General features: G+C 45.4%; 2 protein-coding genes across 5 annotated transcripts in view; one reads left to right on the forward strand and one right to left on the reverse strand.

Moving 5' to 3' along the window:
* Positions 1 to 11077, forward strand: part of UBR2 (ubiquitin protein ligase E3 component n-recognin 2) — a 42485-nt gene extending 31408 nt beyond the window's left edge. For all 4 annotated transcript variants that reach the window (XM_075267090.1, XM_075267091.1, XM_075267089.1 and 1 more), the window contains exons 35-47: positions 1891 to 2039; positions 2118 to 2173; positions 2262 to 2358; positions 2656 to 2723; positions 2840 to 2975; positions 3063 to 3153; positions 3763 to 3893; positions 4519 to 4627; positions 4882 to 4938; positions 5067 to 5144; positions 5236 to 5406; positions 6907 to 7008; positions 7197 to 11077. In XM_075267090.1, the coding sequence (XP_075123191.1) occupies positions 1891 to 2039; positions 2118 to 2173; positions 2262 to 2358; positions 2656 to 2723; positions 2840 to 2975; positions 3063 to 3153; positions 3763 to 3893; positions 4519 to 4627; positions 4882 to 4938; positions 5067 to 5144; positions 5236 to 5406; positions 6907 to 7008; positions 7197 to 7338 (1387 nt within the window). In that variant the 3' untranslated portion in view covers positions 7339 to 11077. The remainder of the gene's footprint in view (positions 1 to 1890; positions 2040 to 2117; positions 2174 to 2261; positions 2359 to 2655; positions 2724 to 2839; positions 2976 to 3062; positions 3154 to 3762; positions 3894 to 4518; positions 4628 to 4881; positions 4939 to 5066; positions 5145 to 5235; positions 5407 to 6906; positions 7009 to 7196) is intronic.
* The window catches only part of TBCC (tubulin folding cofactor C), a 270412-nt gene that overhangs the window by 231394 nt on the left and 25915 nt on the right, over positions 1 to 13103 (reverse strand). The gene's annotated exons all lie outside the window — the stretch shown is intronic.

Consider the following 13103-nt stretch of genomic DNA (forward strand, 5'->3'; position numbering starts at 1 on the left):
TCCGTCCCACATAGGCACTGGCTGGGCCGGAAGGAAAGTGGCACAGGTGGCCAAACGCTGGCCTCTGCAGTCACATGTTGGCTACCGGAGAAGTCACTGCTAATACATCACCAGTTCCCAACATGTGACCCCTGAGGCCAGTGGTTGGCTACAATGACCACCTGAGACGCTTAATTTCTGGTCCAGCCAGTGCCTGCACGGAATGGAACGGCGACCCCATGCCAGAACAGAAGACCAGGGATGGGGAGTATCGCTGCTTCCTCCCAACCCCTGTGTTTTTTAGTTTGCCTGGAACACCCTTTTAGACTTAAGGCCCCACATTGCAGAAACGCAGCTTTTTTTGCTGCAGATTTTGTTGCGTTTTTTTTAGCCAAAAAGAATGAGAAATAAATATAGGAAGTACTAATAGGTCTCCCTTTTGCTCAATCCACGCCTGGCTTTGGCTCAAAAAAACCGCAGCAAAATCTGCAACAAAAAAATCAGCGTTTCCGCAACGTGGGGCCTTAGCCATAATGCGGTTTTCGTAGCAGTGCAAGGTATCCCCTATCTATAAGATAAGAGATAATTTGCAGATCTCTAGGGGTCCAATTGCTCAGACACCCCCAGTGATCAGGAAAAGGAGGGACTTTCGTCCCCGATTCTGATGGCGGTCAGACAGCGTGCGCACAACTCCATTCATTTCAGTGCAAGCGCTGCAGAAAGCCAAAGTACCTTGGCTCTCCCTTTGATATGAACAGGTCTGAGCAGTCATACCCCCACGGTGTTTCCCATCCTTTTCAGACTTCAAGAACCCTCTGAGAAGAAACAAGTGATTATGAAGATAATCTTGTTTCCCTTAGTCCTAACAGCGGCACAATGTGGGGTATTTCTGCCCCTGTGTGCTGGTAGGACAGGCGGATTTTTAATTAGCCAATCAAAAGCGTGGCTGGCCCTATAAGAGGGCACAAGAACCTCCCCTCTGCGTGTCAATACAAAAGTACCTCCATATTTATACACAGTTTTATACATAAGATATGATTCCCAGGGTGGGAAATCTTGTGCCGCTGTTAGGACTAAGGGAAACAAGATTATCTTCATAATCACTTGTTCCCTGTCGTCCGTACCAGCGGCACAATGTGGGGATATAGCAAGTAGGCCCAAAGATGGGCGGGATTACTCCATGACAGAGCTCAAAATAGTTTGGGCAAAGGCAGAGGAATCGGACACCCGGTCCCTCAGGCGGTAATGCCGAATGAACGTGGACTCAGATGCCCAGGAGGCAGCTGCACAAATCTGATCCAAGGACAACGCACTCCTCTCGGCCTGAGAGGTGGACACTGCCCTGGTCGAGTGGGCATGCACACAGGACAGAAAAAAACACGCAGAGGGGAGGTTCTTGTGCCCTCTTATAGGGCCAGCCACGCTTTTGATTGGCTAATTAAAAATCCGCCTGTCCTACCAGCACACAGGGGCAGAAATACCCCACATTGTGCCGCTGGTACGGACGACAGGGAAAAAAAAATTCTCAGGGCACCCCTACCAAATAAATTTTACCAAACAACAAAAAACATACTAAGGAGAGCGATAATATTGCATGTAGGCTTGTGGTCGTGGTCACAGTGTCACAGTCTCCTGACAGATTTCCAAAGCTCCTTGCGTGTCCACTACTCCCATTTGGGGAGCCACTTCCCTATCTTATAAATAGAGGGGAACATTCTTTAGTGCAAACACCTCTTTAAGGATATTTCTGCCTTTGCAGCCTCTTTGGGGGGGTTTTCTTGCAGTGCATCTAAAATATTAAATAAACCAACCTTGCTTCTACGTATTAGATGTAATAGAGAGTTAGGTTGGGAGGGTAAAGCTTCTAAATGGTAAAACTAGCTGGACTGTTGGTCTTCCATTCATTTCAAGGAGCCCGTTCTCAGATAGCATTAAGGAGATGCTGACGACGTTTGGGACAGCAACATATAAGGTCGGCCTCAACGTTCATCCCAATGAACAAGACCCTCGTGTGTCCATCATGTGCTGGGGAAGCTGCGCGTACACCATACAGACTATTGGTAAGATTTGTCTAGTTGCAGTCAGACGCCGGGTCTCCCCATTAGACTTCAGCTAATACAGATTTTGCAATCCCTCAGAACGCATATTGACAGATGAAGAAAGACCCTTGTTTGGGAACCTGCCTTGTCGACAGGTGAGGATGACTTGATTGTTAAAAGGAGGATGGAAAATCTGATCTCTCCGAGAACTTCATTGTCTAACGATTATTTGCTTGTTGTTAGGATGACTGCTTGAAATCCCTGACAAGGTTCGCGGCAGCACACTGGTCCGTGTGTTCTCTGTCCGTGGTGCAGAAACACTTCTCTCGGCTCTTCCAATGTAAGTTATTCTACTTTAATAACCTAAAGATATCATCAATATCAGAGTGTTGGGGTGCGACTCCAATAACCTCCACCAATCCGCTTTGCTCATCATTTGGTACACAGAGAATGGAGCAGGTAACAGACAGCGCTGTTCTTTTTAGTTGCTGTATAAGTCATTCATTTGAATGGGAGCTGATCTGCAGTACCTAGTCTGGCCACTACACTGAGAACAGCGCTGTCTGCTTCCTGCTCCATTATCTGTGTATCAGCTGCTGAGAATAGCTGATCGACATGACTTCATGTTCTCTTACAGCAATAGTTTTGCAAGAGGGCAGCGAAGAAGCCCCCAGTATACTGGACATCGACATGTTCCATTTATTGGTGAGTTTTTTTGAGTTCTGTCCCATCTGCATGTTGAGCCCTGTTATGTTAATTATTATATATCACTATAGTTGTCATTTTGGAGTATCTTGAAGTCTCTGTGTTTGTCGTGGCAGGTCAGCTTGGTGCTCTCTTTTCCGTCAGTACAGTGCCAGGACTTTTCAGGGTACAGTTTAGGTATTGGGGACCTGCATCTCTTTCACTTGGTAACCATGGCACATATCATTCAGATAGTGCTCACGTCCAGTCCTGGTAAGTAGTCAACTCCAGAAACAGAGGAAATCTTCCGGGGCGTGTAAGGAAATAATTGCCGGGATGACCCCTGTATTGTATTCCTAGATGAGGATGGCATGGAGCAAGAATGCCCGGATGGAGAAGAGGAACAAGCCGCCTTAGCTTTGTACAGGACGATCTGCCAGTGCACTGGAAGGTAAGACAATGTGTATGAGGGCGGGTTCACACTTGCACCTAGTCAACGGTTTCGGGTTTCCGTCTTCTGCTGAGACAAACTGGACAGGAGACGGAAACCCGGCGGTCAGTTTGCAAACCCGTTCGCTTGAATGGGTTTGCAAAGTGACCTCCTGTGAGCATCTTCTGCCTCTCCGCGGCGAGGCCATTTTTTTTTTAAATGCATGTCCGACTTTGTATCCGGTTAAAAAAAAACAAAAAAAAAAAACAGTTTTGCCGCGGAGAGGCAGAAGACGCTCCCGGGCGGTCACTTTGCAAACCCATTCAAGTGAACGGGTTTGCAAACTGACCGCCGGGTTTCCGTCTCCTGTCCAGTTTCTCTCGGCAGAAAACGGAAACCCGGGCGCCCTTACTTCACTGCTGCAGGTTTGGTTCACTGTTATTTGGTTAACCCTTCCTTTGCAGCTGCTTGCTCAGTAACCTGTTGATATAATTGCAGGAAGACGGTGATCATGTATTTCCCCTGCAGCAGTGCTATAGATACTGTTCTTTGTCACTCCGATGGTTCTGATCCCTTTGGGTCCCCTTAGTCTTATGATAATCTCATATAACTTTTTTTTTTTTTTTCCAGCACCTTCACGCGGTGGTCCTCGGGCTGGCACCTGTACAGGGCAATAAAAACAGCCATTCTGCCATTCCTTAGGTGTTCAGCTTTGTTTTTCCATTACCTAAATGGCGTCCCGGCCCCTACGGAATTGCCAGGTATGTGACTAGTGAGCCGGTTATGTCATAATAACGTTAATATACACAGAACACTGTACAATACTTTCTATACCACATCATGGCCGTGAGATTTTGTGACCTGCTCTTTTATAGGATGAGCTCTCCGTAGAATAGATCATCAATTGACAATCAGTGGGAGACTGACACCAGGCACCCCCACCGATCAGCTGTTTGAAGTGTTTCTGCTCACAGGCAATGTGTTATGTTCTGTAGTTACACAACCTGTACACTGACAGCTCAGTCCCATTCGAATGAACAGGACTGAGCTGCAATACAACACATATCCACTGTACAATGTACGGCACTGTGCTTGGTTTTGTGTGAAGAGGCTGCTTGTGACGTCTCTGTTCCATTACTGAGACCGTTGATTGGTCTCAGTAGTCATATGTGGCGGGGCCTTCTGCCAAAACAAGACACCGGAGCAAGGACAGGCGAGTGTGGGGTTTTTTCCCCCACTTTCCTTCAGCCTCCGTGCAAAAGACAGGTTATACTGGATAACCCCTTTAAATCTTGAAAGTATTTCTAATTTATATTCAACTTTTACCTTTTGTCAGAAGGTTCGTGTCAGCCATGTTCAGATTTCTTCCTATTTTTACCCTTTTAGTGAGTGGATTGAGTCAGATCGACCATCTTTGCAGCTTCCTCTCGTTGCCCTGCAACCTCATCAGCATTTTTCAACAAAATCCACAAGTGACGGAAACCCTCATCACTAGGTAAGTACCAAAGTGTCTTGGGGCTTTGAAGAAACTTAGAGCTTGTTCAGGATTTTTATTTATGGCCAATCCTTAAGACAGGCCATGAATATCTGATCAGTGTGTGCAGCGGGGCACTTCCGATGCTCCGCTCCGTTCCGATATTTTATAGCCTCTAGGATTTTAGTTGTTAATAATTTAGATTTGCAGATGAGTTTAGTTCTATCCGCACGTGCTTGTCATTTTCATCTTTCTTTTTTTTATTATTCTGTAAGTTGGTGTAAACACAAGGAGGTGAGACGAGTTTTGGACGCAGAGAGGACAAGTATTAGGTAAGTTACCCCTGATAGCTCGGTGCCTAAGACTGGAATAGGAGCAGAGCTGCTTTCGACAGTCCAGTAGGTTCCAGCATGATTGGAAAATGTCGGCCATCAGCATAGTTGTTATTTCTCCTTCCTAGTTATCCCCGAGAATCCAACAAGCTGATAGATCTGCCAGAAGATTACAGCAGTCTGATCAATCAGGCATCCAATTTCTCGTAAGTACCGAAATCCCAATAATCTACAGCTGAGCGGTTATGAAACTCTTTATGTTCTGAATATTATTTATTACTTTTCTATTTGACTCAGATGTCCAAAATCTGGAGGCGATAAGAGCAGAGCCCCCACCCTGTGTCTGGTGTGCGGTGCCATGCTTTGCTCTCAGAGCTACTGCTGTCAGACTGACCTGGATGGAGATGACGTAGGAGCCTGCACGGCGCACACTTACACATGCGGCTCAGGGATGGGGATCTTTCTCAGGTCAGTGGTTGTCATTTTCTATTAAAGGATAGTCCCAAGTGCAAGTTTAACATATCCGTAACATTGGAGATAGCTCACAGGTTGATGGGGGGGGGGGGGGGTCCAACCACTGAGACTGGGGAGGGGGGGGGGGTGTTCCCGAGTAATGGTCTGGTAGCCAAAATACAGCACTCGGCTATCTCCGGCCCTCACCTTGAAATGAATGTTGCCAGAGCACCTCTCCATTTAGAATAGTGGACAAAACACTCATGTTCATCTGATTGGTGAGAGTCCTGCACCAATCGGGGATAGCGTGCTCAAATAGGAATACCTATTTAATTATTATTCATCTCTTCTTCAGTTACTCATCAGTATTGGGTCAGTGGGGGCCTGACACTGTCGCCATACATTGTATAGTGGCTGTGCTTGGTGTGGCAGCTCAGCCCCATTCACTTAAAGGGATCCTGTCATTGGATACCCTTTTTTTCTTCCTAACATGTAGAAATAGCCTTAAGAAAGGCTATTCTTCTCCTACCTTTAGATGTCTTCTCCGCGCTGCTGTTCGGTAGAAATCCAGGTTTTCTTCAGTATGCAAATGAGTTCTCTTGCAGCACTGGGGGCGGTCCTCAGTGCTCAAACAGCACTGGGGGTGTCCCCAATGCTGCGAGAGAACGCTCCAGCAACACCTCCATCTTCTTCTGGAACACCCTCTCCCTATGTCTTCTTCCATCCTGGGTTTCAATCGTCTAGGCCACACTAGCTTACTGTGTAAGCGGCCATAAGAAAGTGGTCACTTACACCAGCTTACAGTGTAAGCGGCCATTTTCTTGTGGGCATGTGCAGTCGGCTCTGCCCGAGGCCTAGAAGATTGAATACCCAGGACAGAAGAAGACACAGGGAGAGGGCGTTCTAGAAGAAGATGGAGGCGGTGCTGGAGATTTCTCTCACAGCATTGAGGACGCCCCCAGTGCTGCAAGAGAACTCATTTGCATACCGAAGAAAACCGGGATTTCTACCGAACGGCGGCGCCGAGAACACATCTAAAGGTGGGAGAAGAATAGACTTTCTTAAGGCTATTCCTACGTTTTAGGCAAAAAAAAAAAAAAGGTATTCAATGATAGGATCACTTTAAAGAGGACCTTTCATGGGTTTGGGCACAGGCAGTTCTATATACTGCTGGAAAGCTGACAGTGCGCTGAATTCAGCGCATTGTTGGCTTTCCCGATCTGTGCCCCGGGTAAAGAGACTGCACTGCAGACAGGCGTGGTGTCTATAAAGTGGCACTTGAACGCCGCTGCTGCTTCGACCCTCTGGCCCTCTACTGATCTAATATACCAATATCCTAGTCCCGGAAGAAACCCTGAAGAATGGCACCCAATTGGGTGCGCTCTTATCTTCTTACTGACGAATACAAGTCTATGGGAACCTATATGAGAAGAGCCTTCCTGCTGCACGGGTTAAGTCGTAATGTGAAAGCTGTCTGCTTTTATCACGTAACATGTATTTGTGCGTCTTTTACAGAGTAAGGGAATGTCAGGTCCTCTTCTTGGCTGGTAAAACCAAGGGCTGTTTCTATCCTCCTCCCTATCTGGATGACTATGGCGAGACTGACCAAGGACTCCGGTACGTGAGATGGTTCAGGTCATCCATTGTAATTGCAGAAATGCAGCAAGGCCACGATTCTGTGCACCCTGCTAGTTACACTCATAGGGGCCCCTGCAGCACCACCTCTGTGTGTGTGTGTGGGGGGGCTCTCACTCCAGACCCCCGGGGCTTTGTTTTACTGACCTGAAGATTATCTGTCTCTTTAGACGGGGGAATCCTCTGCACCTCTGCAAAGAGCGCTTCAAAAAGATCCAGAAGCTTTGGCAGCAGCACAGTATCACAGAAGAAATCGGACACGCACAGGAAGCCAACCAGACGCTCGCCGGCATCGAATGGCAGCATTTATAATACAGGCATTTGTTCTTTTTTTTGTTTTACCGTCTGCTGGTTTTTCTTTTTTCTTTTTTTTTTTTTTTTTTTTTTTTTTTTTTTAGCAGCCCCATTTTCTAAAAAAAAAGAAAAAAAAAAAAGAAAAAACCCCCCTCCCTTGTTAACTCTTTAGTCATTGCATCCGCCGTGCAGATCTTTAATTTATATTTCATTGTCTAGTTTACGGAATAAAGCGGAATTTTCTCAAAAACATTATAGACGTCCTATCTATGTCAGATTTCTCCGTTCTCTCGCGTTTACCCTTCCGTTATAAGAAGTGGTGAAATCTGTCGGAGAGATTCCGTTAAGGGACGACATTGTATCATTGTTTAGATTTGATACAACTTAATGGCCGCCGGGCTTGTTTTTATGATCGTGTCCCTTTAAGAGCTGTAGTCTGCTTTATCCCCTTTAAGAAGCCGCCTATTTTTGTTTTATTAGGTCTTCTAGGTTGAAAGTGAATTCTGATTTCAGCAAATGTGGAAACATTTTACAGTTTTTGGCTACAAAATGGCTCCTAATAGGGAAATAACAAGGATCTGCTGACTTCTTACTTACCTCTAGCTGCTGCGGTTCAGTCGCTGTCTTGCTGCTGGCCGGATATGACCTCGGATGTTGCTCAACCGATCACTAGCAGCCATAGTGACTGACCTCGGGCAGTTTTTGGATAGCTGGGCACCTCGGGGCATTAGGTTAAGCAATTTATATCCCCTTTAAATCCATGGGATAAAAATCTCTCTCTTGATCATGGCATCAACCCATGATCAAGACAAAATTTTTATACCATTGAAGCTTCCTATGTATTGACAGCAAGCAGAGATCCTAAAAATGGAGATTTATATTGGAATAGTGTAACTTTTTATTATACAGAGAATAACATGTATTTGCTGAAATCGGAATACTACTTTAAAGGGGATGTCCAGGGAAAATAAAATGTAACAGCCGACTCAGAATAAGGACAAAAAATGAAGCAGAACCCACTTAACTGATCCCTCGCAGCTTTCTACTTCCTGGTCCCGTTTCAGCACACAGGAAATGCCGGTGTTATGGCTAAGCAGGCATTTCCTGTCTGTCTAGAATGGATTGTTTTACATCAGATGTGTCATGGATCCAGTAGGTGGCGCTGCCTCGGCCCTGGGCGTATGAGCTTTTTTGGTCTGGTGCGCTCCACTTGCCAGCCCATCACAGCTAACATACCCAGAGCCTCAGCGTTTTTGGGTGTTGCATTGTTGATGTAGAGGGGAACTAGCCCTACCCTGTTTGATGTGGATGCAGCAGGTAGCGCCTCCTACTGGATCCACTTCATACCAGACAGCACCTGACTCCATTCTAGCATCTACCCTAGAACCAGGGTCTGTATCGTTCAGCACTCCAGCTATTGATAAACTACAACTGCCAGCAATGCATACTTGTTCTTGGCACTCCCATTGAAGTGAATGGCGCATGTATGGAGTTGTACATCCTCAGCAGCCGGAGTGCCGAAGGTTCCAAAAACCCTGGTCTAGATAAGACCAGAAAGTATAGATCGGGAGACCAAATAAGCATCATAACAGGAGTGGCAGGAGATCAATGGGTACTGCTCCGTTTTAGGTTTTTAACCCATTCTGAGTCTGGTTTTAATTTTTAATTTTTTTTTTTCTTCCATAGACAATCCCTTTAATGCTTCCCAAGAACAGGCACCATAACAGAGAGCCCTTTAATGCATACATTGCTTATTAAGATCTGACTCCGCACTATGACTTAACCTCTCGCTTCCAATAGGCTACCAAGATATTCGCCAGAAACGGGGAACTTATTTTTTTAAAGGGACAGTTTACAATAGGGAAATCCTAACCCGAAGACAGATGTCCCCCTGAGGTGTGTATATAGCAATGTATAGGGAATGCATTGCTTTGCTGTATTCACCTACAGAGATATCCATGTCTGTATAGGGTGCACATAACCGAGGATGGGTGGAAATACAGCTACACAATACAACCCGTGCGGAGAGCTATAGGGAGCATATCCTACACACATCCCTATGCTCTGCTCCCCTCCACCTATTCTTTGCCTCTTCGTTGCTGCTGCGCTTGCATTTTGCACTTGTGAGAATATTGACATATTTGTCTTATCGTTTTTTATTTTTAGTTGTTTTTTTTGCCTGTCTTAAAGGGGGTTGCACGATACTAGAAAAACATGGCTGCCTCCAGACTTGGCATTGCCGCTCGGCTCCATTCACTTGAATGGGGCCAAGCTGCAATATCACCACCAGCCAATGGACAAGAGTGGTGCTGTTTCTGGAACAAAGCGGCCATGTTCTTCTACAACCCCTTTAAGAGGACCTTTCATGTCCTTGCAGATCGAATTCAGCGCTCTGAGCACCTTGACGGCCGGGTGCAGAGATCTTGGTAGTGTTAGTCTTTGCACCTATATCCCTGCACTGTCTTACAGTTCAGTCTCCCCATGACAGTCCTCTTCTATGGCCTTGTACTATGGAGCTGGCACCGATATCTCTGGCATACCGACAAAGCTAACAGGGCGCTGTCCTCTTTCTAGCGGTATATAGTACCGCCGATCTGCGAGGACATGGAGGGTCGTCTTCAAGTATCCAGATACATAATACAGATATAATTGTGGCATAATATGTTACATTTCCACCATAATATGCCTTGACTACAGGACTCTGGACTTCCAAAATAGGTAGTTATGACTCCAGTGCTGCTCTGTCCTCTAGGCGGCGCTATCTGTAATACTCTACAGGGCCATAGGAGCTATGGTGTAAGGGAATACGGATAGTGCTGATGCCCTATAGTGTGCAGGCACTTAGTGACTCACGTGAGGTCTTTAGCAGTCCAAGGATTCTCTCTGTGATTTGTCGGCTCCTCCATTGCAGATATGACACAATTCCCGATTCATAACCTAAACCGGGTCGCCTTCCATAACGAAATCTAATCCTCCAGGATCGGTTCTAGAACCTCCTGTATCTTCTGATCCGTTCGGTAACCTTCCCTCCTCTTTTCACACTTCCAGTTGGTTTCTTGCCAGGAAACGTGGCACATTGGTGATCTAGCTGTGAATGTTTGGATGGTTTGTAGTCCTTTATGAATTGTAGTGGTGTGACTTGTAGAAGGGGGGAGCGATTCCTCTGCTAAACATGTTCACGTTGGAAAATAGTGCCATCTAGTGGATGCAGCCATAGGTGCACCTGCCCCATGGATTACGGGGTGCCGCCGTGGTGGCCACGAGAGCGCTCTTTTACGGTCTCTTCATTCATCTGATGGGATCGGTCATCGATGGGAGGGGTCTAATACTAAGATAGGCCATCCATTAATAAACCTGGAACATCATTTAATGTGTTTGACCACCATGTTAGCAGATGATGCCAAAACCGTAACCTTATAAGGTAGTGTAGACTTGTCATTTTTTTTGGGGGGGCAACATGTCTGGCACACCATGGCTGCCTCCAGGATGACACTTGCATTAACCCTTTAAATCCCATTATTTTTATTATTTTTTGATTATTTAGCCCATTAACTCTTGGGAGACTCCTCTTCCTTCTCTCGGCATGTATTTATGTTTAATGTAGAAATATTCATGTACAAATATGTATGAATGGAATTCAATTTGGAAAAAAAAAAAAAGTTTTAATTCTTTAATATACATGAAATTCTTGTAATATTTGAATGTAACATATGTATAAAAAAAACGGAAAAAACAAACCACACGACTTATCCAAAATAAATGCATTAGCTGTTGTCGCTGTTTGTCCGTCCTCTTATTGACCTCCTTCTGTTGTTCTGCTGACTAGGACGCCACAGGCTCAGGGTGGACGTAGCCCCAGATATGTCAGCGCTAAGCCGGGGATTACCTGGATACTTGTATCATGGGCAGGTAGGAGCAGAATGGAAAGGTGATTATGATATTAGGATTAAGCAGACGCAGGTAACTCATCGCTTTAGCACGTTACTGCCGAGTAGACACTTTGCTTGTAGTCCGGTCGGCTTGGACTAGTGAGGGTCAAGCACTGTGCTATTTAGGATACTAAGGGGTTGGGTTTCCATACCCTGCACTGGTGAGAGATAAGTTGCACCCTCTGGCGGGTTCATGCACTGGCAGTGATCCTTGAAATCTGCTAAATGCAAGTAGGTATCGATTTCAATGCAAGTGCATGGCCTGGCCGAGGGTGCCCCCAACTTTTAAGTAGCATGCACCGCTCAGTGGTTAGCCTTGCAGCGCTGGAGTCCTGGGTTCGAATCCCGCCAGGAACAACATCTGCAAGGAGTTTGTATGTTCTCCCCGTGTTTGCATGGATTTCCTCCCATTCTACAAAGACATACTGATAGGGAAATAAAATGTAGTTTGTCAGTGCTATATGGGGCTCACAATCTGCATTTAAAAAAAAAAAAATGTCCTCACCTCTCCCCCTGGATCGTGTAAGTGAAAAAAGTTGCAATAAAAACCTGCATAGGGTTTAGGCCTAGAAATGACTTTTTGGTCATTGTTGTGTTAGAAACTTTGCGTGCACAATATTCACTGTTCATCCCAGGTAGGATGTAGATATTGTTATAGTTAGTATGATCTATTCTCAACCAATTAGGGAGCGTTCACACTACAGTCAGTGTCCGACAGCTAGTGTCCGCTCCTAGTGTCCGTTCAAAATCTTGCACGGACATTAGCAGCGGACACTAGCTGTGTCCGTGACATTTTTCATTCATTTAAATGGAGATCAGGTGCGTTGTTTTACTACGTTGGGTTTTTCTGTCCACTTGAAAAGTCGGACATCTTTAGGAACAAACACTTAAGGACAGGCACGGAGTGTAAAACAACGCACCCGATCTCCATTTAAATGAATGAAAAATGTCACGGACACAGCACGTAGTGTGAACGCCCTCTTAATTGATTTAAAGGCTGTGGAAAAAATAATTTGTATACAGATTAATGAGCATCTTGAGTTATAAATGTTGCATTAAAGTTCAGGCTGCAGTTTACGCTTATTTATTTATTTTAATATCCCTTGACATGCAGTGTGCAACCTGTCCCTAGTTTCAGCTTTTTGACATGTGGACCATTCCCTCCCAGTAATACAGGCTAGAATTGAGGTCTGAGCAACTGCATTGCTTTATTTCCTGTTGTACAGCCCATGAGGAATCTCTTCTACATTGTGCTGACAGACACTGATGCCGAGGAGCATGTTCTTCCCCCTACAGCATTGATAGCAGATACTGATGCCGAGGAGCATGTTCTTCCACCTACAGCATTGCTGACAGATACTGATGCCGAGGAGCATGCTCTTTCTCCTACAGCATTGCTCACACACTGATGCCGAGGAGGATGATCTTCCCCCAAGAGCGTTGCTGACAGACACTGATGCCGAGGAGCATGTTCTTTCCCCTACAGAATTGCTGACAGACACTGATGCTGAGTAACATGATTTCCTCCTCCCCCCTATAGAGTCTTTAGTGGGTGTTTTACTATCTATTCACAGAACACTTAATGCACACAACTGTAATCAGTTTCCATATATTATCTATAATTATAGTCTACTGACCCTTTATTTCTATGGCATCGCACACTCAACCTAATCCATGTCTGGTCCTTAGAGAGTAACTGACAAATATGGAAAAGTTCCGATGTCTGTTTTTGCAGCTTAGTCTATTACAAAACATGGACATCATATGGATACCAATCTGTGTTATCTGTTCCGTTTTTACAGACCCCTACACCACGTACAATAGTTTGATTGAATGCTTATGATTTTTTTTTTT

Source organism: Leptodactylus fuscus, chromosome 3 (genome assembly GCF_031893055.1).
Source record: "Leptodactylus fuscus isolate aLepFus1 chromosome 3, aLepFus1.hap2, whole genome shotgun sequence".
NCBI lineage: Eukaryota > Metazoa > Chordata > Amphibia > Anura > Leptodactylidae > Leptodactylus > Leptodactylus fuscus.